This window comes from Biomphalaria glabrata, chromosome 13, assembly GCF_947242115.1.
Source record: "Biomphalaria glabrata chromosome 13, xgBioGlab47.1, whole genome shotgun sequence".
NCBI classification, from domain to species: Eukaryota; Metazoa; Mollusca; class Gastropoda; family Planorbidae; genus Biomphalaria; species Biomphalaria glabrata.
Window position 1 is genome coordinate 2,495,397 of NC_074723.1, and position 27,012 is coordinate 2,522,408.

General features: G+C 35.2%; 1 protein-coding gene across 2 annotated transcripts; it reads right to left on the reverse strand.

Annotated features, from left to right (window-relative positions):
• Positions 1–1,041: 1,041 nt before the first annotated feature.
• LOC106064005 (uncharacterized) lies at positions 1,042–23,110 on the reverse strand. 2 transcript variants are annotated; one of them, XM_056008847.1, is made up of 20 exons: positions 22,721–23,110; positions 19,175–19,278; positions 18,374–18,463; positions 18,175–18,276; positions 17,896–18,039; positions 17,288–17,347; positions 16,899–17,060; positions 16,734–16,810; positions 15,982–16,138; positions 15,727–15,825; positions 15,249–15,417; positions 14,575–14,966; positions 14,345–14,484; positions 13,500–13,764; positions 12,942–13,114; positions 12,319–12,523; positions 5,749–9,339; positions 3,464–3,542; positions 3,217–3,345; positions 1,042–1,412 (listed from the first exon to the last, which is right to left on the reverse strand). In XM_056008847.1, the coding sequence occupies exons 1-20, from the start codon at positions 22,737–22,739 to the stop codon at positions 1,249–1,251; spliced, it is 6,321 nt and encodes a 2,106-aa protein (XP_055864822.1). In that variant the 5' UTR covers positions 22,740–23,110; the 3' UTR covers positions 1,042–1,248. The 2 variants fall into 2 exon arrangements, with proteins under 2 accessions (XP_055864822.1, XP_055864821.1); XM_056008846.1 differs by lacking the exon at positions 22,721–23,110 and adding an exon at positions 20,119–20,267.
• Positions 23,111–27,012: the final 3,902 nt, after the last annotated feature.

Genomic DNA, 27,012 nt, shown 5'->3' on the forward strand with positions numbered 1-27,012 from the left:
AAAACGTCCCGTCGCCAAAACGTCACGTACCGTACATAGGCCTACATACATCTTACTTTCTGCTTTATATATTAAATTAACAAAGCCAAACCTATTTTTTTTCTGGTCATTCTCTAAGAGGATAGCCATTGATTCAACAGCAAGGGAGCCCACTAAACCAACACGATTAGACTAGTGTTTCTCAACGACCTTACAGGAGTTGGAATGCCATCGTTTTGTATGTAAATATACAAGAGTAATGAATGGGTTTGTTTACACTCTAACTTACTATTTCCCAGGGTTCAAAATCTGGAATTTGGAGTCTACCTGGTAAATGTATTTTGTTTTAAAGTCACGATGTCACTGAAAGCAGATGATGGAGTGTTGAACTAAAGTGCACGAATCCAACATCATGAAACAACAAGCTCTCCCCCGCCGCAATTTTTTTTTTTGCATATCCGGTCACGGTAAAGAGCAAACAATCAAGCAATTAAATTGAATGAAAACAGTCCAAGACATATTAGAGAAATATCTTACATAGAAAAAAAGTTTTATGTATACAAATATTTTTTTTTACATAGAGCATTAGATCGGCAGCCTAGCTAAATTTCTTTATGTTTTTTTTTAGCTCGAGGGAACTTCAAACAGATGATCATGTAAGGTAAATCGGAAAAGAATTTAAGAATGATAAGAACAGTATTAAATTTTTTTTTTTTAATTTTGGATTGCAAGATATATTCAAATATATTTTAAAATGTAAGAAAATTTGATTGTGCTTAGCACACTTTATTGTGGACATGTGGAGAACAAATCTAATGAAATCAGAATGAAATTTTGGTACTGGTTAACTTGAGCTTAGTGAATTTAGGCCACATATTCAATTTTATAAAACATTTCTTAATTTTTGTAACTACCATATTTATTATTTATGGAAGATATACAAATTACAAATGGGTGTGCATTTGTTCGTTGTTATGCACTAATTGTTCTAGATAAATTTCCTTGTGAACAATAAAGATTATTATTATTTTTTTGACAAAAAAAAAAATATTTTAGTTTGGTTTTCATAAAACAATTTATTCATGATATACAAATGCAAATAAAGTAAGCCAAATGAAATGGCATTCAAACATAATTACATAGTAATCAATGTGCATAATAACTTTTGTCTCCTATTTAAATGTCAACACTAAAATAACATTAACGCTGGTTTTCAAAAAGCCAGGAACAAAATCATGCAAACAGTAGAACATACAAAGACATCAGTTTTCATCTGCCTTCATCGGCTGTGGGGGTCTCTGTGGGTCTAGTGTATGTGTACTTGGACCTAGCTCTGCGGAGGTGAGCGTCACTAATGCTGCAGAACAAAGTCTGTAAGGATTCATAACTGACCAACTCTTCTGTGACCAGCTCTTGCAGAAGAACGGAGATACCTAGTCATAGAAAATAATAAACAACCATATAGATAGGTGTAGCTAACTACAAACATGAAATAATAGGATGCTACCCAATAGATTCTCTAAGCAAATCAATTGTATTAAATGCGGTTGTAGTGGTAAATTAGTGCTGTGTACTAACCAAGTTTACAGAAAAAAAAATCAAAATGTTATAAGAATTTCATTTAATTCGCTACAATTAGCCATACATGGCACATAAGAACAAAGTCATTTTATTCCCCTCCTAAGTATTATGTATAGTTCTAATAAGATATCTTTTCATTCTTTCTATTGATATCTAGATGAACCGATGGTTTGAAGCAAACCTTTCATTCCAAAATCTTTCTGTAATATTTTACAGTAGATATTGCATTTAGTGAACTGTAGTGTATTGTTTATGTAAGAACTAAAATTTCATTGCATTAAATAATTTAAAAAAAAAAAAAAAAAAAAGTATTATAAAAAAGTATTATAATCTCAAATGTGATCAGTTTCATTTTCTATGACATAAAATTGTATTAGGAGGTGCGGTGGCTGAGCGGTGAAGCGCTTGGCTTCCAAACCGTGGGACCTGGGTTCAAATCCTGGTGAAGACCTGGGAATTTTTTTTTTGAGATAAATATTGTTACGTATTTCTCAATCTTCTGGCTAGATGTATTAGTTGGCACACAAATAAAAACACAGCAAAGAACTTGACGACTTTCAGTTTCATATAACTTTAATGACTATTAACAATTCGTTACTGTAACATGTAGCGTAGAAGACTGTACAATATCTGTCAGTTTACAGTTAGCTATACTTCGTTGCAATTCATCTCTTCACTTTGTTGCAATTCATCTCTTCTCAACTTGCACCGAGTCGTATTCCACAGAACAGACCAACGACACACTTCCCAGTGTCGCTCCAGGTCTCCCAAAGCTGAACCAAGTTGTCCTCAAGTCTATCGAATCAGAGCCGCACACGTCTTACATCGACTGTATCGAGTGTAACGGCTCAAGTCCACTGTAGTTCGCTGTATAGACTTTAACGACAGTAGTCCACTCCAGTTAACTCTACCCTAGTTAACTTGCATCGAGTCGTACACATTTCTCTTCCACTAGGGCCGCACACGTCTTACATCGTCTGTATCGACTGTAACGGCTCACTCACGACTCCATACGACTGACTTTCACATTAACTTTCTGGCTTATATAGAGTCCCTAATCGCTTCTCCAAAGTTGCACAAACACTCCTAGTATCCTCTGGAATAACATGTCAGGAAACGCCACATCCTGTCTTTATTTATACACGTAGATTCCAGAAAACACTCGCTGCAGTGTCATCAAGTCGGGGTCACACGTAGTGACCTTTATCTGTCACTGTTCATTAGTAACTGAACCCCTACTTAGATCTGTTCGTCCCCTGGAACAACACGTGTGGACACGTCACATCATGTCTTTGTTTGTACATGTAGATTCCAGGGAACACTAGCTGCTGTGTCATCTAACGGGGTCATACGTTGACCTCTACCTATCACTGTTCATTTGTAACACTATAATAGATGTAAGCAGTTTTCATCTTCCTCTTGCTACATGACAGACAGTTCTTCATTTTCCCCTCTTTGATTAATGATTTGAACAACATATTTTGAAAAGAACAATGTACTACTAGAAGCCATTTCATAGCTGTATTACCAATAGTCTTAACTGCATATATATTTTAACTCAAAAACCATACTATACACATCTATAAAGCTGTTTTTGTTATCATCCCTAAAGTGAAAATATAGTTAAAAAAAAAACAAATTTAAGTTACATCTTACCTTGCGGGTAACCAAACTGGCATAGCACTAGATTCAGAATCTGAATAGCTTCCATTTCTTTACTCACATCTCTGGCCAAAACGAATGAAATGATTTCTTTTCTTTCTTTGACAATTGATTCCTTAACATCTGAACACATTTTAAAAAAATATATTATTCCATCATGTTTAGCAATGTTAGATAATAGATGCTAAACAGCTTATGTTTCTTTTTGCAATCTACTAGAAGTGCTGTGATCAAGACTTACCATTCAGAAAAGAACAAGCCAAGGCTGTCATGAAGATTGACAACAGGGCTCCATCTAGGACTTTCCCAACAATGGCTTCCTAAAGAAGATATATAAAATATTTTTAAAAAAAAAAAATATTTAATACTTACACTAAATTCCTTTTCCTTTTTTTTTCCCTTGATCTATTTCACCCATTACTAAGTCAAGGTAAGGTTACATTTAAAAAAAAAAAATGTATGCACAACAGGTTGCAAAAAGGTGCTGATCAATTGAATGTCGATCATTAGAAGGCTGTGCCCATAACGTTATGTTTTATTCATTACTTGGTTCATTTTGAAAAACAATATTGCTGAAACCATTCAGTACAAAAAAATTGGTAAGTTTTTCCTTTCAAACCGTGAGATCTATAGGGCAGATGATGTAAAGGTCATCGCTGTTTCTGTGGCCCACAGTTAACAAGGGTGTCAAAAAATCATTCAGTGACCACACAAATGTGTATAGAATTTAAGAATAAAGTTCATAAGTGCTAAATTTCTAGAATATGTCTTTCAGTATTATCAATTGAGTGTATTATCAATTGAGCTAGAAATAAGAAAGAAACTTGCCAGCTAAACTATCTACATAACTAGGTCCTTATTTGTCAGAGCAATTATTTGGACCTGATTATATATTGGGAGCTTATTCCTCACTTTTATTTTTTTCTTGTCTGTCTGTCAAGTTTGATTTAGTTTACATTGAAATGTACATATTTATATGTAGCTGTAAGATTTAGACCCACACCAAGAAAGAGACAACCAATGCTAATTAGATAACCCAGCATGGTGAACTATAAAACAAACACAAATCAATAGACGTATACATAGACTATACATAATTAACGTAAATAAATAAATAGGTGCCGGTACTCAGTGATTAGGTGCTGGTACTCAGTAGTTGATTGCCTAACTTTTAACTACTAAAAATTAAATAATATATGTTATAATACAAGAAAAGTAATAATTTTTTTCAAAAAGGTGCATACCATCACAATATATATATATATATATATATATATATTATGTAATATAACAAAAGAAAAAAAAAACAGTTTTAGTGCAGAAATTTTTGTTTTCTTTTTTTAAGCAAAGCTTATATCAAGTGTATAGTTTGGAGAAAAAAGGGGGAATCTGGGTGAAGGTTACTGTGACAGCGTTTTATGTGTATTATATAAATAAAAAAGTTGTATAGGCTTGAATTCGAGCTTAAGGGCCCAAGACTCCTCAACCACTGTGCCTGAGAAGTGCTTATAAGTTTCATAGTTATCTATTGTTAGTTTCAAACTTTTAAGCTACAAAGTTTAAAGGGAACTAATTCAACTTTTACCGCCACATCAGTCAAGTACAATATCTTTACCTCGTTTGATACCTAGCAAAATAATTACCAATAATTAATTAATCTTTTTTTTTTATTCATTCTTATTCTGTCAGGTACAAGAAATAATTGTGCAAAGTTTCAACTGATCTGAGAATGGGTGTGGGAGAAATAATGTGTTGAAACTTTTTACAGACAGACAGATTTGATACAAGCTTTGTAAAAAAAAAAGAATTTAAACTGAGTAACAGAGTTCAGACTGCTTGGAAAAAAAATTTAAATGCTCCAATCTTTAACATTAATTTTACCTTCTTATGTGCAATAAAAAAAATTTAATCTTGTAATATATTTATTTTATGTATTTTTATTACTCTTACCAAACTGATTTTTAAGTCATATTAACAAAAAACAATTGGGTCTAAATAAATTGACCATTCCAACTCTTGTGCAGAAATACAAATGGGCTGCCAGTGAAGAAAGGTATATTTAATTGCTATAATGGCCAAACCAGAGTTTTTTTATGTCTAATTTAAAAATTACTTGATCTGTTGTTTTTTTTTATTTATTTTACATGACGAAACAATTACTTAAGTTTCTTTTTTTTTAAAGGATGATTTGTTAATATTTTACTGGGAATAAAATATTGAAAAATAACATCTCCGAAAAAAAATTCAAACAGTTCAATTGTTCTTTATAAATTAAACAGATAATTTATAGGGAAGACAAGCATAAAAGCCTGAACGGGCCTGCCATTGAAAGAGGTTCTATCCAAGGCAAAAGACAGAGAGGGATGGAGAAAGATGACAACAAATCTTGCGTGGTGCCCCAACGTTCCAACAGACTAAGGGATAGGTGAAGGTGAATCTTAACTAGATATATATATATATATATATACTAGAGTTTCAAAAGTTTATCTAGATCTACCAGTTATATTGAACAAAGAAAAGTCTTACCTTAATGAATTGTATAATATCCTGATTGGAAGATTTATTCCTAAGCATTGTCTCTAGAGATGAAGCGGCTGCCTGACTCAATGCTAGATAACTGAGTACGTCCACACTGAGTTGGGATGATGAAGTTTGAGACCTGCCCAGAAACATATTCAGGATACTGGACTGGTCGATGGCACAGTTAACTGATGCATTGCTGGATATAGCAGCTCTGAGGTCATCTCTGGCAACGTTTGTGCAATGGGACTTATTTGTGGAGGCAGCATCAAAACCAAAAGTGGAGACTCCCACTTTCTTTGGCTGATTAATGGAGAGATTACTTAAGTCACTTCCGACACTGCTGAAGCCATAGTTAGAAACACCTCTGAAATAAGTATTACTACAAGACTGGCTGGGATGCTCTGGAGGTTTTTGAGAAAAGTTAAACTGCATAGAGTTAGACACAGATGTCTGTCCTGAAGTTGAATGGTTGCTAGCTATATAACCTGATGAAAAGTTATAATTCTGAAAAGATGTCTGAAAATGACAACTTGAGTCAATATTCTGCTTTAAGTCACAAGCACCATTACTAAAATTATTTTGTCTTTTATTTACTGAGTTTCCCAAGAAGACTTCAGCCTCGTCTTGTAATGGCAATGGTCCATTCATATAATCATCTCGACAAGATGCAGCAGCCACTGAGATTTTATCCACACTGGAATCAACTGGTCTACCAGGAACAAAATATGGTGCAGCCAATGAGATTTTATCCCCACTGGAATCAACTGGTCTACCAGGAACAAAATATGGTGCAGCCAATGAGATTTTATCCCCACTGGAATCAACTGGTCTACCAGGAACAAAATATGGTGCAGCCAATGAGATTTTATCCCCACTGGAATCAACTGATCTACCAGGAACAAAACATGGTGCATTCAATGAGATTTTATCCCCACTGGAATCAACTGATCTACCAGGAACAAAACATGGTGCATCCACTGAGATTTTATCCACACTAGAAGCAACTGATCTACCAGGAACAAAACATGGTGCATCCACTGAGATTTTATCCCCACTAGAAGCAACTGGTCTACCAGGAACAAAACATGGTGCATTCACTGAGATTTTATCCCCACTAGAAGCAACTGGTCTACCGGGAACAAAATATGGTGCATTCACTGAGATTTTATCCCCACTAGAATCAACCGGTCTACCAGGAACAAAACATGGTGCATCCACTGAGATTTTATCCATACTGGAATCAACTGGTCTACCAGGAACAAAACATGGTGCATCCACTGAGATTTTATCCCCACTGGAATCAACTGATCCACCAGGAACAAAACATGGTGCATTCAATGAGATTTTATCCCCACTGGAATCAACTGATCTACCAGGAACAAAACATGGTGCATTCAATGAGATTTTATCCATACTGGAATCAACTGGTCTACCAGGAACAAAACATGGTGCATCCACTGAGATTTTATCCCCACTGGAATCAACTGATCTACCAGGAACAAAACATGGTGCATCCACTGAGATTTTATCCCCACTGGAATCAACTGATCTACCAGGAACAAAACATGGTGCATTCAATGAGATTTTATCCCCACTGGAATCAACTGATCTACCAGGAACAAAACATGGTGCATCCACTGAGATTTTATCCCCACTGGAATCAACTGATCTACCAGGAACAAAACATGGTGCATCCACTGAGATTTTATCCACACTAGAAGCAACTGATCTACCAGGAACAAAATATGGTGCATCCAGTGAGATTTTATCTACACTGGAATCAACTGATCTACCAGGAACAAAACATGGTGCATTCAATGAGATTTTATCCCCACTGGAATCAACTGATCTACCAGGAACAAAACATGGTGCATCCACTGAGATTTTATCCCCACTGGAATCAACTGATCTACCAGGAACAAAACATGGTGCATCCACTGAGATTTTATCCACACTAGAATCAACTGATCTACCAGGAACAAAACATGGTGCATCCACTGAGATTTTATCCACACTGGAATCAACTGGTCTACCAGGAACAAAACATGGTGCAGCCAATGAGATTTTATCCCCACTGGAATCATCTGGTTTAATAACGGCCACTGAGGTTTTATCCCCACTGGAAGCAGCTGGTCTACCAGAATTAAACCATGGAGCATCTGATGACAAATTGGTGATAGATTTCTCTAAAGATTGGAGATATCTTTTATGGTCTTCAAAGGTGTACAGTTTATTTCCCCAGATGTAACCATCAGGATGTTGTGATCTCAAGATTCCATCAGCAGTACAGTTTGAGCGTATGGGGTATGCCTTAGTTCTAGTGCTGTCATTTGGAATAGAGCTGATGAAGCCCATGTTAGTACTATTAAAGTCTATTGGCTGTGAGCTTATGCTTTCTGTATTATCAGCTTCAAGATACTGCTGTGCACTAGGATCCAAGTATACTGAGCTCCATTTGTTTTGGGCCAAATCTGCATACATTTCACCCATGCACAGAGAATCTCTTTGTGGAGAAGATGTGCCAGAGCCATTGTGTGCAGTAGCCTCCAACACACTAGAACTATCATGTTGACTAGCACTGATGTCACTATGTAAACAGTTTCGCAAGTTTTCATTTCGTGAAACTACCTTGTAATCTGTAAGACTTTTTGCCTGAGTATTGTCATTAAGAAAGGATCTGATCACAGTTTCATCATCAGCCATATCTTCACCCCCATCCTCCTCCTCGTCACTTCCTGCGATTTCAAAAGGCAACCGGCAAACAAAGAGTTTCTTGGCTCCTGCCTCCGACGTGTAGCAGGAAATAAAGAATCCAGCTTCGTCTTCCTCCATTTCTCTACTCCACGTTTCAAACCCCTCTTCGTCTGAAAATTCGCTGCGCGTGTCCTGGTCTATCTGACGACCATCATTCTCATCAGCCGTTTCCAAAAGTTCGTTAGAAAAACTATTTTCACATACGACAACATCTGATGGTGAATTGTTGAAATTTTGGGCCATCACTAAGTCGCTGGTCAACAAGGAAGCTGAACCAATGACAGGTTCTAAGTTAGGCATCTCTGAGGTTGGATATTTAATCAAGCAATCCTCACCAGTGATACTGATGTTAGGAATTTTCAGTTCTACTGGCATAGATTCAGATTCATTTTTAAAGATATTATCACATTCTAATTGGATATCACATTCTATTTGACTATAAACAATTTCAGTGGCATCCAGCTGACCGTGACCCACTGTAATTTCACTGGAGTCTACCTGAGGCTCAGAATTTTCACTAGAGTCTATATGAGGCTCAGAACTTTCATTGGAGTCTATCTGAGGCTCAGGTCTTTCACTAGAGTCTATCTGAGGCTCAGGTCTTTCACTGGAGTCTATCTGAGGCTCAGGTCTTTCACTCAAGGTATCCACTATTTCACAGTGGTCAATATTGCTATCCAATGTGTCAACTGAGTTGATTTCTCTTTCCTTACAATCTGAAGTTGAAAAGATCTGGTTTATTCCGCGCTCGTCCAGAAATTCAACTACTCTGTCTTGCTCCATAAACTGTGTCCAGTTGAGACTACTTGCGTTCCAACCTTTTTGAATTTCTGCCACAGTCTGAAAAAAAAAAAATTGTTTCAGCAATCAGTTTCAAAAGAAGAAAAACTAAGCTATACATTAAGTCTCAAATGTTTGTCCCGCAGCCTTTGTGAGAGCTCTCCAACTGTCATTTTTTTAAGACAGGTGCAGATGATGGAAAGAAAATTTAACTCTTTCTCTCCTAATTGACAATACCAGTGTTGGTTTGACCTCATTAGATTAAATTAATGTTTAATTTTATAACTTTATTTTGTATTATATAAAAAGAGCATGCATTCCCTTTTAACTCTATACCTAATAAAACATTTTCTGATAACAAACGACAAAGCTATTGAAGCTTAATCATAACAGGGAAGTGAAACAGCAATGAGCAAAATGAAGATTTCATCAAACCGTGGAAAAATAATTATGGAGAGAAAGAGTTAAATATACAGCCAGCGGGCAACGGCTTTGAACAAAATGCGAGAAAATATGCAGATCACAAATGGGTTGTGTAGTCATGTGAAACACTGCACTCAATCCTTAATCTTCAGAATAGAAGGCATTGCCAATCATAGTTAAAAACTTTCTATAGAGGCTAAGTGTCCAGAAGAAGTTCTAAAGATGACCAAGAAGAAATTCAAAATATTTATTAGAAAAGACACACTTTCCTTGCTTCCTTAATACTCTAGGTAGCATCACAGATAGAATTAATAAAGGGCAATCCAACAAGTCAACTCTTCAATGTAGATCCACAGGTCTTAATTTAAAGAGAAGATTTGCATGCAGAGTTTAAATTGATACCCATAATAAACGTAACTCATCTTAGACATGATTGTATAAAGAAACACAGGATAGTGAAATTTACAAACAGAATGAGAAGTTACATAGATAAGTAATAAATTGGTGCATGTCTTTCCACCCAGAAAAATGTCAATTATTAAGAGTACCAAAAAAAACTAAAACAAGTTAAAAAAAAACTAATTCAAGGTAAACTAGTTACACAGACCAACATAAAAGAATGAACGGGCCTGCCATTGAAAGATCAGAATCACCATATTAATGAAGTTGTTAAAAAACCATTAGGGTTTATTAAAAGAAATGTTTACTCTTTTGAGTAAAGTACCTGAGATGAACTCCTATTGAAAAATCAGAGCAGGAAGGACTAGTCCTCCCGTAGTGCACTGGCAAGAAACTTAGCCGTCCGGCGTAGTGCCTCATAGCTACCATACAAGTCGAGTGACTGCACAGGCAAGTCCCCCCTTAGCTCGCGGAGCTGGGGACACTCGTACAAGACATGCGACACTGTTTCGACCCTCTCTCCACAGTGACGGCATCGGGAGTCAAAGTTCGGGCGGAACCGGGCAAAGTATGCCCCAATAGGACAGTGTTCCGTCCTGCACTGCGCAATAATTGCTTGCTCTGACCTCTTCAGTCGCCACCATGGATCGTCGCGATTTGGGTGACGCATGTGCTGCCAGACACCACGTGCTCTGTCGGATTCCTCCCAGGATTTTAACCACTTCTCTTGAATGAGTGCTCGGATTTGTGCCGTTGCTTGTAAGTATGTGCTTGGTGCTTCGAGGTGTGTGGCTGCCATAGCACCCTCCCTTGCGAGGGCGTCTGCCGTTTCATTGCCCCTCACGCCGCAATGTGAAGGCTCCCACTGCATGAAAACGACAGCTCCAATAGCTCGGCGGATATTATCTGCGGCGCCGATTGCCTCTTCTATTACGGGCGACCCTCCCCCGCCGCCACCCATAACTTGGAGACTGGAGCGAGAGTCGATGACCAACACCACCGTGGTGGCGCTAGTCTCGCGTTTGAGCATTCGGGCCCTAATGGCCTCGAACGCCCTAGTTATCTATGTGAGTTCGACATCCATGGAGCATGCGGCGTAGCCGCATGGACCAGAGAGCCTGTCTGGTTCAGTCCGGTCGGGGTAGACGATAAGGGCCCCATACCCCGATCTGTCGGGGTCCCTCATTACCGACCCATCGGAATAGCAGAAAATGGCATCTGATGGGTAGGATTTTATGGTTATGGATGCCAAGTTTTTGAGAATGGCAGGTGTTAAGTGCCTCTTGGTGGCTCCCTCTTGCCCTAACAGGGACAGGTTAATTTGTGGGGCCGGCAATCTCCTCCACGGAGGGCATGTACCAATTCTCCTAATAGGGATTCTGTCAGTGGAGAGCCCAGCTGATTTAGACAAATTGACCGCTATATGGAGGAACGATTGCATTTTGATGTGGTTCCTCTCTCTCCACTGACGCACTAAAATTGAGGTGGGTAGCCCAGAGTCGCCCCTTTTGTAGCGCTCGTAGGCCGTAAGTACTGCCCTCTCCCTCCTAAGATGTAAGGGTGCCACGTTAGTTGTAAAGTACCAATCATACACAACATAATTTACAAATAGAAAAACAAAACCTAATGAAGACAAAAAGATAGAGGCACATTTCTTACTCTATATGCTAGAACAAATTTGTACAAGTATTTCTTCTTCCCTATTATTAGAGAATGGAATGGGTATCCAGAATCAGCCAGAAAAACCAACGACTTAGCAGATTAACATGCATGACTTGATTAACACATAGGATAGGATAGTTTTCTTTTTTTTAATTTAAGGTATGTACATGGTTATCTTTCTTCTTTCTTCAATGAAAAGAATTTTATGCAAAACTGACCACATCTTGTGTAAACAAGTATAGGGCATTCTTTTATTGTTTCTAAAGTTTGAAAACTAGCAGAACATTTCAAAGTATTCGTCTCTACACTGGGACAACTTTATTGTAGATTTGAAAAGAATGTTAGGATTTGGAGAGAGACATCAATGTGTCGTCTACTAAACAAAAATGCTAGAAACGTATTTCAATGGAACAAAAGAACAAGCATTGCATTCTTAAGAGACTAAGATACTGGTGACGATTGCAGATATACCAATACCTTTTTTGAATGCCTAGCTTCAAACTAGACAGATCATGTTTGATTAAATACATTCGGCCTAGCTTTAGTATAACTTACCATCTGTTTGTCAAGCAGTAGCTTCAAGATATGTGCTAACATGATGGCAGAGTTCTTCGGCTGCAAATGACAGCATATCATAGGCTCAAGGTTTGACCAGAGCAGCGTATGGTTCAGCAGTGGAGCAATAAGTTGAGCCAAGTAAGCCCACAGCTTGGGGACATCTATCACAATATCCTCAGCAAATACCATCACTTCAGAGAAGCTGAAGATATAATACATTTGACTGAAATTAGTATTTTGTCTAGAGAACATTATATAGGAAACAGTCGAATTAGACAAGCATAAAGATACAGTGTAATGACTTTTTTTTTTAATTTTAAAGTTTATATTTAAGCTTCATCTTTATACAAGATTAACCCTTTCTTATTTTTTAGTAGATTTTTTCTTATCCTGATATTTTTCCTATAGCAATGATTATAATAATGATATTGGCCTCGTAGAACGACTATAGTTTATGTCTTTTTCATATGGCTGTGGAGCCCTATTTAGGAGAGACACTCCTGTTCACATATATTGCGGATCAAGGTGGCTTACACTTTGGTGGTAGAGGAGCCGGCCATTTTTCTTATGTTATATATATTTTATATTATAATAATGATTTTATCAATGATTATACTAACCCTTTTGTTACATCTTCAACAGTAATAATTTGGCTCTTCAACAAATCATCAAATAGTTCACCAATCTGTTGGCGAATACCATCTGTTTTCTCTAGCACATGGTTCACAGTTACTGTGATGAATTGGTTCATGTCAGCTCTACTCTTCAACTCATCAATACACAAACAAGCTTCCTAAATACACAGAATAACAGCTTCATTTGAAACAAACTAAGATATGTAATGTAGTGAAATTAAAATTATTTTTTTAAAAATTAGCTATTATCAAGCAACAAATTATAAACTAAGATATCTAAATACAATGTTACCACAAATACAAATTAGATAAAGTTGCCAAAGTAAACAATTTTGTTAAATAACTATTGCAACTTACAAAGCTACTTTTCCAACATAGGACTAAATTAAACTAAATTATTTTAATTAATTAATATGGTTTAAAAGAAATACATAAAAAAGAAATTTATTTTTTTAGCCTCCTTTTAAATTTTGCTGGGGATTTGAATAACTTGTGACACATAGTAACAAAGTACAACCAACAAATATTCATTGAAAAAATTACCTTTTTGTCATGGCAGTTTATAAACTCATCAATGATACTCAGTGTTTTCGTCTGTAACTCATCTTCTGACAACTTGACGACGACTTGAGGGATAACCTTCCCTTGCTTTGGATTTTCAACAAAAGGGAGCTTCTTGATTTTGTTTGAGACCCCTCCTCCTGATTGGATGGACTTGGCATTTACTTTTGATGCCCTCTGTTTTGGTTCCTCACTCAGTACAGCATCCAGACTTTCATCAGTTGAGACATCAAGCAGCAAGGAAAATCTGGTGAGCATTTAAATCATCAGGTCAATTCATAATTGATAATAAGTAAGAATTGATGTGTAAAATTAATAGGTTACAATGGAAAACTTGGAAAGCTTAAGTAATAGTTTTGAGAAAATACATTTACTCAATTGTCCTATTCGTTTTAGAAAATAATCCATTTTTGAATTTCTGAGTAACAACATGTAGAAACAACATAAAAAAAACTATTATAGGTTAAATTTTAACTAAACAATTAATAAATAACTTTTTTGTAGTAGAATTTAAGGTGGATACATTTTTGATATCCACATTTTCATGTTACTTAACACTAGCCTTTATTCATTTTTTAATATTCCTGACTTTCCACACTAAAACCAACAAGAGAAAAATACTGATTATAAAGCAATAATTTACTCACAATTAAATGTAGCTTTTAATGGTACAATAAGTGTATTAATTATGGGCTTAAATTGTTTAAAAAAACCCACAAGTTTCTAACAGACCTTAAAGTGAACATTCTAGTGTTCCAAGTGCACCACAAGTGAATGTCTCAGTGAAACTCAAAAGTTAAACCAGCAAGTCAAAATGTTTATCGTACCTGTTAGTTTTATTTTCGATTCTCTCTTCTGTACTTTTGGTCTTAGATGTGCTTGTATTTTCTTGAGAGGGTCTACTCAGAAATGAAAACATTGTCTTGCCTCTAGGTGCAAGTATTATGTCATCATCCTCAACTTTACTCTGAATAGTACAAGTAAAAAAAACTTTAATAATGCTTGATTTAAAACAAGCAGTTAGTTTCCTGTTTAATTAATTATGCCTATAATGTACCTTGGACAGTTTGAATCGACTGAAGTCAATCGACTCCACTTTAGGCTCCTCCAATTGTTCATTTTCAGAATCTGACAGATCATATCTTAGTGTGGATTCAGCAGAACCTTTTTTCTCCATCTTTCTAACAGTGAAGTCGTCAGAAACTTCTGGAATGACATCAAAAGTTTTGGTTGCCGTGTTTGGTGGCGTTTCATTCTTTTTAGCAAATCTACCTGCATCAGCCTGTTTCTTCTCTTTGGATATTTTGCCAGTTTGTTTTTTGGACTGAGACGCCTTTCCTTTTGATTTGACCTGTGTCCAATTGCACTCATTCTCTTTGTCCGAATCATTGCCAGCTTTGCATTGTTTTTTGTCTTCTTTCACCTCAGCGGGGTTGCTCGTTTTACTGGCTGTAAAATTATTTAAAATAGTTTATCATCCATAACCACTGCTAGATAAACAATACATAAAAGAATGTATGATAATAAAAAAAAATCACTTACAGTTAAATAACAAAGTTATTTAAAAATGAAGTTAATATCTTTAAAATAAGTAGAGAAACAAGTCATATTTAGGATCTAGCTGCAGTTGACTTCTTGAGAGGCACTGGTTTAAGGTTTCTTTAGATCTGAATGGTCTAATCCAAAATGTTTTAACCCTCACGATTAAAAAATGTAATTTAGACAACATACCTCTGGTCGTAGTACTTGGTCTGATGTCAGTTGTTGCTGCTTCCCTTTTCAATGGTTTCTTTGGTTTGGGCTTTGGTGACTCGCTCACTGACTGTTCTTCTTTGAAGTCCTTGTGTATTTCTTCAAGAGTTTTGGGACCAGTCGTTTTGGTCCTAGGAACCCATTTGTTCTGTTTTAAAAAAAATATATTTATTTATAATTCTATGTTGCTGTTTTTTTTATTTATATATAACTTAAATTTAAAAAAAAAAGGATTCAAATATTAATGCTCTATCACAAAAGTTTATCCTCACAACCGGGAATACAATATTAGGATAACTCAAGGCATGAGAATAATTCATACATTACCAGCCCATGACACTTAATCTTAACAAGTCATTCCTGCACCAAAACCCCTTTAATCTTAATGACAGGCATGCCTACCCCAAGACCCTAAATTTTAATGAGGAAATGGGAGACTGAGCTCTAACTGTCTAACCTTTCTTAAATCAAGCACGTCACAGAGAGCAAACTTAAGTCTTGATTTGCTGATGGCAGCCAACTGCGTTATCCTGGTGAAATATTTGTCAATCTGGGCCTGATGTTTTAAAACAAAAGCAAACAAAATTAAGCAAAAAAATAGCATTTAAATAGTATGATTAATACAAACTTTAAATATAAATAAATACTGTGTTTCTTCAAAACTTTATTAGGATAAGTGGTTTAGACAAACGGACTATTATCAGTAACAAACCTTAGACTTTTTGGTGTCAATGTGTTTGCCCACTGCAGTGATTAGTCTACACAAGGAGAAGAGAGACTCATCATCAGTGCATGAGAGAAGTTTGGTGATACAGCTGTGAATGATGACTTCAGGCAGTATACCCAACTTAAACAACTCACAGATAAAACTGGGGATGAACAAACAAGTTGTTTTTTTCTTTTGACATGATCTTTTAATAACAGTTTATATTAAATGTAGTTGTATCAAGTAATTTGGATCAGTCATGTAATTAAATTTGTAATAGATCTAGAATAATAATAGTAAATTTGTGTGATTAGGAAATATTTTTAACAACTGTTTTTGTTTGGCACAATTTCATGCTTCTAGCTTTCTCAATAAGCAATGATCCTATCACTTGTCGGGACCAGTTTGAAAGGAGGGGGTATTTCTGTGATTCTTAATGTATTTAAAAAAGTGAACGACCTGAATTTGAACTCTGGGATATCTAAGATAAATATATTAATGCAAATACAATCAAGCATAAAGCCAAACAATGTTGCTCACTATCAATGAAGCCAATAATTATCTTATGAATTACATATGTTCCTTCAGAGCTACGTCCTACATGTATCCATGTGCCAATCTAGTCAAGCAAATTAAATAGAGTCTTTGGTTTTCCTGTCAGACTCTGGCAACCCATTCCATGATCTAATTGCACTATGGAAGGACCCTTATTAGTGTGCTATATCAAATAGCAACAGAAAAATAAAATAAATAATTACCTAATGTTTCCAAAAAACTTCATTTGACTTAATTTCATCTGATATAAAGTTGTCTCAATTTTTTCAGCTCTGCTTGGCTGTCAACACAAAAATAAAAGTTTTTAATAATTCACAGTTCATACTAGAAATAACAGTAAATTTAAAAGTATAATTTGATCTACATACAGTGTCCTCTTTCATTTCTTCCGTAATTCTTTTCTTTATTTCCTCCGCACTTTCAAAAATAACACTTTTATCAGCTTCAAAGGCTTTCTGGCACTTAGTTACTAATATTGCACGAAAGGTTGCTTTGTTCTTTGGAATTGTGGGAGGAGGTTCAACTTGCAGCTGGCAAAAAATAAATATTTCAATTAGATAAATCTTCAAAACTGACCAAAATTTTAATGTAATATTAAACAAAGTCAGAAATATAAGGCTAATTTTTATTCCTGTAACTTTTCAGCTATGTAAATTTTTTGTCTTTACTAAATTAATGCCAAGTGGAAATGCTATAGCACCTTACTATTTGCATATCAAAGAATGGGTCTCTATCACATACTAAAAAAAAAACTTACCCCTAGCATAACTTGGCACAAAGATGCATAAGCCTGGACAAACTTTGTTTCTATAGCCACCTGTAAAAAAAGAAAAGAGAAAATTTCATATTATGTCTGGGTCAGATACACACTGTAACCTACTCAAAAGAGACCTAAAAAAAAATAAAAAAATCCAAACAAAAAAAAAATTTCCCACTATCTCCCTTAGACTTAAAGTTCTTTGCTTAGGTAAGATGTATACAGTAAGAAGGGGATTGGGTGGCTGAGTGGTAAAGCATTTAGCTTCCAAACTGAGCCGGGTCTTGGGTTCAAATCTTAGTGAAGACTGGTTTTTTGAACTTCTGGATCTTCAGGATGCACCTTAGTCCAACCAACCATAAAAGTACCTGACAATGGTTAAGGAGAGTCAAGGTTGTTATGATGGCCACATAAACCTTAATTAAACGTAGGTCTTAGAAGCAATTCACCTAAACACCATCTGCACTATAGAGGTTGAAAAGGGGGGCTTTACTTTGCAGCCTTATGCTCCCCTCAGGGAGTACACAGGATTATGAAAATAAAATACAGTAAGAAATTATATGAAAAGAAATATGCCAATGCCTGGACTGCAGTAGCCCAGAAATTACCTTATCAAATACTGTGCTGACTACCAACTCAAGGTCCTCAAAGGTTGTTATCTCTAACGCCATCATTTCTTCTGCCAACTTTTTAAAATTAGAGGGAGTTAATCTGTTCATGATGTACAGCACTGAAGATTCTAGATTTTTGTTCTAAAAAATAAAAAGTAGTAAAAATAAAAATGGGAAGTCCTAGAAACATTTCATACTAACTGTATAGCCAGAGCAGCGTGTCTGCAATACTAAAAGGTCACTAAGATTTAAACATAAAAACTGTAAAGCTCATACTTTATTTTCTTTCTGTTGATCCTTGTGACCTGGCTTCCAAGGTTTGTCACTGGCATGCAGAAGTTTCTGATCATTTTCTAAAGAGATCCCAGTAATGACACGCTGTAAAGCATAAGATAAAGTTCAATCAAAACTGTCTCTTCAAACAAATTTTCAATTTGACATTTAAGACATGGTCATATACATCACATCACCTTACCTTTCTGTTAAAATTATTTTGTGGATCCGATGAGAAATAATCCTCTGTTAATTCTCCTCGGCATTCAGGAATACTATCTGCTGTAATGGGCTATGTTAAAAAAAAATTAAAAAGCAAGATGATTATTATTTTAACCCTAAAACAATTTACAGCTAAAAAAAAAAGTTTTATTGTATTGCTGTAGTAGCCAGATATCACCCACAGTTTCAGTTTTAGTTTTTGGCACATCGACACATTTTAGGCCATGCGATATCACTCACGTCCTGCAGGCATTACTTTGGGTATTACAATCACTATTGGATTGAATTTAGATGTTAAACATTGAGAATGTTCCCTTTAAATTGTTTTTATTTTGCCATAGAAATCCAAAATGGAGTGTGAAAATGGGTTTACCCATTCAACCAACATATTAATATGAAATATAAAATACAGTGACAACGGGTTAACCCAATTTGTTAAAAAGTTTCAATCTTTAATACTTTTTGTTTAATTTTAGGGCCCTCCAGTAGTGGGAGGGACATTTAACATACAATAGGTTTCCGTCATGATCTAAGGAACATTTATATGCCAAGATTGGTCAAACGGTTTTGTTTCTAAGTGGGGCATATATACATGCGCCTTAGTATCCTGCTTTATATGTTAGATATTTGTATTTTATCACAACATTGAGCATTATAATATAATGTTATAGCAGTGCAATATAATTTGCGAATTAATGAAGAAACTAATATTCTGATTTGCCATGACATAAATGTTGATGCTACAAATAAGAAAACAATTTCTAAATTACGTGTGACTTACCTCCTCCAGTATGACATCATTATCCTCACAGTTGGCTGGCTTGACTAGTGAAAGTGGCGACAGTCGGAGTGCCAACAGAAATGATCTGTCATAAATGATCTTGTCTTTGTGCGTTGTATTTTGAAAGTGAAGAGGGGGGAGGGAGGGAGAAACAAAATCTTTAAAATCTTTAGGAATAAGCATGTCAAAAATATTCATTGAAATAAAGATAATCTCTTTTATAAGGTTGGTCTACTTTCATAATAGTACTGTGAAGAAATTCATGTGGCGTCAGTCTACTAATAGAGGGAAAGAACCTGGAGGGCAACACTGGAAATTAATGGTATGACCCAAGCCAGTGATGGTAACATACATTGGAACATTAAGACAAAGTGGGGAATGGAGTGCTCCTGATTCACCCCTGTTCATTGGAAAAATCCACAGTTGCCAGTTCTAAGAGATAGACAGTAGGCTACTTACTAGGACTAGGAAGAGAGCTCAGGTCGAATCTAGATCTATAATATAAATCTAGATCTTTAGATCTACTGACAATTAAAAAACTACATTTATATCTAGATTAGATCTAGTTCTAGTATTAGTAAGTATTACTATTAGTCTTTAACTACAACTACTACTACTACTCTTCCTGACATTAGTGATTGACTGTCAGAGTGTCACGATTTACTATAGTCTATAGTAATCACTAGATATCTAGATCGAGATTATATTATAGATCTATAGATAATTGACTCCGACTATCACTATGTCATTTGATTGTTTTGACATGATATGAATATCTAGATCTAGACTAGAAGTGTTGAAGTAAAAAACATTGTTTTGAAGTTGTAGTCATGTTACACTAGTCATTCACTCATTGTAGAATTCTAGATTCTGGATCTATATAGATCTAGATTACATCTAGCTAGTAGCTACTCATGAGTTACTGATCTAGTAAATAAGCCCACCTCTTTCTTCCAGATTTAATATAATTGTAGATCTAGCTTTCATTAAAAAAAAAAGAACACACGATGGAAATGAAGATTATACTTTCACTAAATTATACATATCTAACTTTAAACTTAGATTTAGATAGATCTTAATCTTGACACTATGTAAATTTGTAATCTGAATATTTTTTTTTCCTTAACTCCATGGCCAGATAGTATTAAGCTTCATTGTTCATTATCATACATGCTATTATTTTTGCCACATAATAATAACGTTCTTCATTACTTCACGCTAATACTTAGATATAGTTCTAGATAAATTTAGGTATTAAGTTTACGAAATTAAAAAAAAAAGAATATTGTACAGGATTACTAATTTAATTTAAGCTAATTTAAATGACTGTGTACCAGCTGGCAAAGTCAAAGTGCCCACCGCATTACCCTCCCTTGCCCTCACCACAAAAATCTAGATCTATGTTATAGCTTTAGACTTTAGCGAGTTGCTACTGTCTATATTTTGTGGCATGATTAATAAAATTAGCAAATCATTTTTTTTTTTAAATCCAGATTTTTTTTTAAATTGTTATTTAGAAATTCTAGATCTATATTTGTGATTAAATTGTGATATATTTACATTTAATTTTAAATGCTGTTTCTAAAACAAACAAAAACAAAAAAAAAACAGAACTATGTAATTCTATGTTAGTCCAGGGATTAGTATAGATTGCGTAATAGATCTAAAATAGTTCACTTCTGCCACGTGGAATATTTCTTAGGTTTACTGTTTAAATGACGTGCTACAGAGAGAGAGAGTGAGATATCTATATGTCATGTCTCAAAACTAATCAATAATACAATCCCATTTATTACACTCTTATAGTATACTACTTATGTCTTAATACTAATACCGGTGTAAGATCTTATGTTCTAGATCTATATTCTAGAGCTAGACTATTACTATTCTGAGATTTATTTTTATATTTATTTATTTCAGCCCATCATTTTCAGATTATGATACAAGTCAGTAACAAGTCAAGTGCAGACCTATATATAGTCGGCATAGTAACATAGCTATCATCTTGATCTAACTAGATAGTCAATCAAATATTTAAATGTATTCTAAACAATAATAATGACATTGTTTTCGATTCCGAAGATTAACTTCGTACATGAGTGCAGTGAATCATGATGGCTGCCTGGTCGTGCGGTTTGTGCGCTTGACTGTCGTTCTGATTTATCGATGGTTCGGGTCTCGTCGTCCTGCGGGAGGTTTGGACTAGGAAGTAAACTAGGAAGTAAACTATCTTCAACTCTGAAGGAACATCCGAAACATGTAAAACATTTTACAACATTTTCATATGGGCAATATGGGGGTGTCACCCACAACCAGATGCAATATGCATGCATATCTTCCTAAACTTAAACAAATATAATATATCTAGACCTAGATTAGATCAGTCTTTTTAAAAAAAAGGTTATATCTAGATTATGTATGCATTATAGAATCTTCAGATGTATTTATAAATATAATTCATAGACAAATCTATTTAAATTAATATTTTGATCTAGAGCTAAATAATGTGTGCGAAATCTGGATCTAGATCTAGAATATTCTAGAATCTGGATCTATATTCTAGAATCAAGACCTAGACATGTGTCTATGTACACTGTAACGTAACTGTGCAACTGTGCAGTAATATATTATACTTTATTATAGTTATACTTTTAATAATAATAATAATAATAATCTTTATTATCCGTAAGGAAATTTGTCTTACAATTTGTGCATTACACCAAACAAAAAACATTATAACTATAAGAAACCAAAGTGTACATTCACACCAGACGCACTCATAATTTACATGTGACAAAGTTTATACCAGATTGTTCTTATTTAATGATTTGATTGCCAGGGGAACAAAAGAGTGTTTGTGTCTGTTTTATACTAACTAATAATAGTTAATACACTCTATACTAGACTCTATACTATACAGTTTCTAAAATATTTATTTAAAATAAAATTCATGCATAATATTTTCAGAACTCCTCATAAGCCTTATATAATAATATATTTTATATATGCTTATGGCTTAGATTAAGTCACCAATAGGTAGATCTACTCTACTTAGAGTTACTACTACACTGACTACAGTAGTATCTACTCTAGTCAGTATAGAAATAGAGTATAGATAATAGTTAATAATATTAATAGAAGGAATCTAGTAGATATATCATATCTAGCTAGATCTTAATCAGTCTTAATCTATGCCTTTAATTTAATACTTTAATTTATTAAAAAATTTAAATTAGATCTAATAAATATAATCTGATCTAGATCTATAATAATATAATAATCTAAATCTAGATCTATAATAATCTAAATCTAGATCTATATATTTTTTTCTAGATCTATACTATTCTTTTTTTTTTAGATCTAGTTATTAGTCTAAGTATGATCTCTACGTCTTCTATAGAGTATAGAGTCTAGTAGTCTATAATACACTAATACAGTAACAAAGTCATCAAACTTAATCAAAGTGTTACAAAGTAACTAAAAATAAAAAAAATAATAGTATTAATAGATCTAGATTATTTCTTCTAGATCTAGATCTATGCCTACCTGATGTTTTAGAAATCATTTTTATCACATAAATTTCCAGTAAAAATAAAAACTAATCCAAAATCAAGATAAATAATTCCAACAAAGACTATTTAAATCCAACGTTAATAAATAAGAAGATTCCTCTCCACTGTCACAGTCAGCTGTGCGCTGCACGTGGACCAAACTGATGTATTTGTATTTATAGGCCAACCACGTGGAGCCTAAGAGTGGTTTCGGTCCATTGGCCAGCAGACGATAAGAGCTAAAGGGAAGGGAGTGGTGGTCGAGAGCAGAGCCAGCTTTGGCCTTGACACTGATAATGATCGCATCGCCCCTCCCCCCGTATCTTTTCCCCCAATGTGGCATAACTCGTGTTTTGTTTCACATTTCCGAATTTGTTTCTAGACATGTGTAAACAATTAGCCTCGTTTTAGTCTGACACACATTGATAGCCTAAGAAGAGGAACACGGATACACATTTCTAATCCCTGCAACAAGCGAAAGGCAATCTAGGCCTATAAAATAAACAAAACAAGGGCCGTATGTTGTACAGACATGTGTTGGTCTACGGTTGGACGTCTGTCATTGACACTAGCATTAGCGAAAAGGCCTTGGCTATGTTTTATCACGCTCACACCTGCAATGTTTTAAGTTTCAATATCACTGCCTGGTACGGCAATCTGAGCATTAAAAATAAAAATAAACTTTATAGAATCCTAACTGCTGCTGGTAAAATCATTGGCAAAAAAACAAAACCCCATTTGGGCAGTTGTTTGAGACAAACATCTACAAAAAAAAAAAGCTAACAAGATCCTCGAAATTAAGAATCACCTTCTGTGTCAGGATTTTGTGAGTCTGGTGTGAATGTACACTTTGGTTTCTTATAGCTAAAATGTTTTTTTGTCTGGTGTAATGCACTAATTGTAAGACAAATTTCCATACGGATAATAAAGATTATTATTATTATTATTAGCTTAGGGCCCCCAAGAAATATTTAGCACTGACATATATCACCTGGACTTAAAAAGATATCAATATCTCATTTAGCTTAGGCTTTTTCAAATCTAACTAGGCACAACTTAATCTTATAAATTACAGACGTTACTTCAAAAGAGATAGTTATGCATTTGCAAATTATGGTTTAGTGTATTATTGCTAATTACATTTTTAGTCTTTTGTCCTGAAGTGTCTTTAAATATAGTGATTTTACTCAAATTTGCGTCTGTACTAGTTTCCTTATGTTTCCATGAACAAAGGTTGTGTATTTAATCTCTGGCCTAACCAAAGTTAAATAGTAGTTTAGTTTTTTTATTTATGTTCTTTGACTGGTAAACATTTCTTATAATAAATCCCGATGTCTTCTGAAAGCGAACATGTGTACATTAAAACATGCAAGCTGTTGTTTCACACGTACATATCATATTTGCGAAACAAGATAAAAAGAATTGTCATATGTCATTCATGTGCCACCTTTTCCGGCCCAAGGGCCAGATAAATTTCCGACATACATGCCGTATCACCTAAAATCTAAACTAATAAATCCTGGTACCCAATGGAACCGACCCACTGCTGCTTCATTATGTTCCGTGGGCAGAGGTTTCGAAGGGCCTGACAGCACCGTGCCGGATGTGGCCCGCGGGCCTTAGTTTGGGCATCACTGAATATATAGTCACTATTGTATCATTGCTATAGTAGATTAACCTAAATGAAGATTATCAGTCCGTTTTTTTTTCTCTGCAACTACATATGAAATATTTTAACAAATGTGAGACAGTGTTGTAACATGTATTTCCTGTTGAAATCAGTTTTTGTAGGCTTTGTTCTAATGCTCGGGTTAAATATATGGTTGCATTCATATCGAGAACTGTTGCACAGCAGGGGCGGACTGGCTATATGGGCATTTGGGCAAATGCGGTACCCAAATGGGCCGGTAGAGCAACCGAAATGGCCGCATCGATGCCCCTATCGCACATATGAAAATGTTAAAGGTTTTATACTATTCCCTTCTAAAAAGGTCCCAAGAGCGTCGTGTCTAAAAACAAATCTTTCACAGACTCTTCAGTGTAATACCATTTTAATTTAACACATTTTCCGAAATAATGTAATAGCCTTCATACGTAGACAGTGCTACTAGTAGGCTTCATCCTTTTAGGGCCTACATACTTAGCGATTAAAAAGTTACATAAGGACTATATTTCTAATAAAGATGTAGAATTCACTGTATACATGCATATTAATACATTATCAAACTTGACATACTGACTTTGAGGACAGGTAAACCTAGAAATGGATGCCCATCATATGATATAGAATTTGTGGGCCGAATTGCATAGAAATGCCAGGGCCGATTTTGACAGTCAGTCCACCCCTGTTGCACAGTCTTTTATATTTTCTTATATGGAGCTAGATCTACACGCTTATATAATATCAGGGGACGAAAGCGCGTGTAAAGCTGTGAACAGTAGCGCCCTTCCTTAAGACTGTTTTTAAAAACGTGGACAGAATGTGGTGCTTTAACTCTTTCTCTCCTAACTGACGATACCAGCGTTGATTCCACCAGAACCTGGTAAATAATTACGGAGAGAAAGAGTTATAAGTCTTTGGAGTATAATAAGAAAAACGACTGTAAGATGTCTTCTTGACATTATCGTATCCTAGGATTATTTGAAGTTGTGATGTTATATTTTATTCTTTTCAAAAGGGAGTGTAACAATGAACAACCCGCCAACCCTCTCTATACGCCACCCGTCCACAAGTGGTAAAGGAGGGCGGTCTAGAGGAAATGTTAAGGCTTATCGCCCCACCCCTCCTTTTTTTTTAAAGTTTACATTTAGAAAAAAAAAAGTACTAATCAGTCCTAGGCTTCTTCACAGGTTGTAGATAAGCTCCCAGCGGCATTTTTTTTTTTTTGATTGGGGAAATGACACTACCACAGACCAATGTATAGACTTGTCAAGGGCTAGCTAGTAGCGTACTAGTAACCATGCTGGCGCGAAGGGGTTTAATCGTGACCCAATGAACCCGGGCGATAAAATTTGATCAGGGCCTGATGTAGACTTCACACGGCCTTAAGCTATTAGAGATTTGGGGCCCCTTGTAATCAACACAAGGCATTGTTTCATTTGCCCCTTCTTCAAAATGATTGGAAATATCTCTGAAACCATTTTTTTTTGGGGGGGGGGGGGGGGAGGCAAGCAAGTGAGGGCTTAGGGCCCTAAGCTCTACCTTATGTTGTCTCTAAGTAAAACAAGTACACCCCATGACACTAAGAAACCCACGACCCACATTGTTTCACGAGAGAATTTTTTTCAAAAAAAATAAAAAAAGGTGTTAACTGTGAGAATTTAAATGCGTCAAAGTCTAAACTAATATAATTCTACTTAGCATCCTTTGTGTAAATTCTGATATACATTAAAAAAAAACAAAAAAAAACAAACAATGCGAACCAACAAATCCAGGTAGACCTTATTAGAATGATGCAGCAACCTCTCATGTTGCAGCTCTTAGCGAAAATAGGTGACACAAGTAATATGTCTTAGCCACGATACGTTTCATTTCCAAGTTTGATCTGATATTTTAAGAAAATGTATGTTCGACTCAATGTTTGTTAGTAGCAACTGCACATCTCAACCAACAAAAAATGTCTAGCCGCTTTCTTTAATTTGTGGTGACGTACCCATGTCGTCACTGAATCCACGTTCTACCCGATAAGAAGATAGGAAAGAGATCAAACGCTGCTGTACAATTGCAGGATATAAAACTGGAATCTGTGTTTCTAACCAAAATGTGTGGTATCCTTGTTCAGACATTGATTTAAGTTCCTCGTTTGTGGATATTTTAATAAGCTGCTACAGTATAAGTAGGGATTTACCTGTGATTGGGTTATTTCCACGTCCAAAAGCGTTTAATGCCCAGTCGAAAATAGCCATACAAAGAATGTCTTAAAATCTTTGGCTAAGGTCCTCATAGAATTGTAGATATTTAAACAGCAATGAAGGGCTAGTTTATTATTATTAAATTTATCAGATCGTATAAACCGGCCTTTGGCGAAAAAAATAATTTAATTGTATACAATTTTCATCTTTATGCAGACCCCTTTCGGTTATCTCGCGGACCACTGGCCCGGGGGGGGGGGGGTGTCCGCGAACCACAGTTTGAGAACCACTGTTATGAAGGACACATTTTCTTGTGTTTTTTTTTTTTTTAAGTATTTTTTAAAAATGTTTTTCTTGTTTATATTTGACTTTTTTTTTTGTTTTGTTTTTCTTTGCTAATTGGAAGGTCTGAGAAAATAGTAACAAGTTCTCTTT

Coding starts and splice junctions, on each gene's coding strand:
- LOC106064005 (XM_056008846.1), bottom strand. CDS start 20,161: ATGAAAGCTAGATCTACAATTATATTAAATCTGGAAGAAAGAG. Junction 14,485..14,574: donor GTCGATTCAAACTGTCCAAG/GTACATTATAGG, acceptor TGTACTATTCAG/AGTAAAGTTGAGGATGATGA. Junction 3,346..3,463: donor GGCTTGTTCTTTTCTGAATG/GTAAGTCTTGAT, acceptor AAATGTGTTCAG/ATGTTAAGGAATCAATTGTC.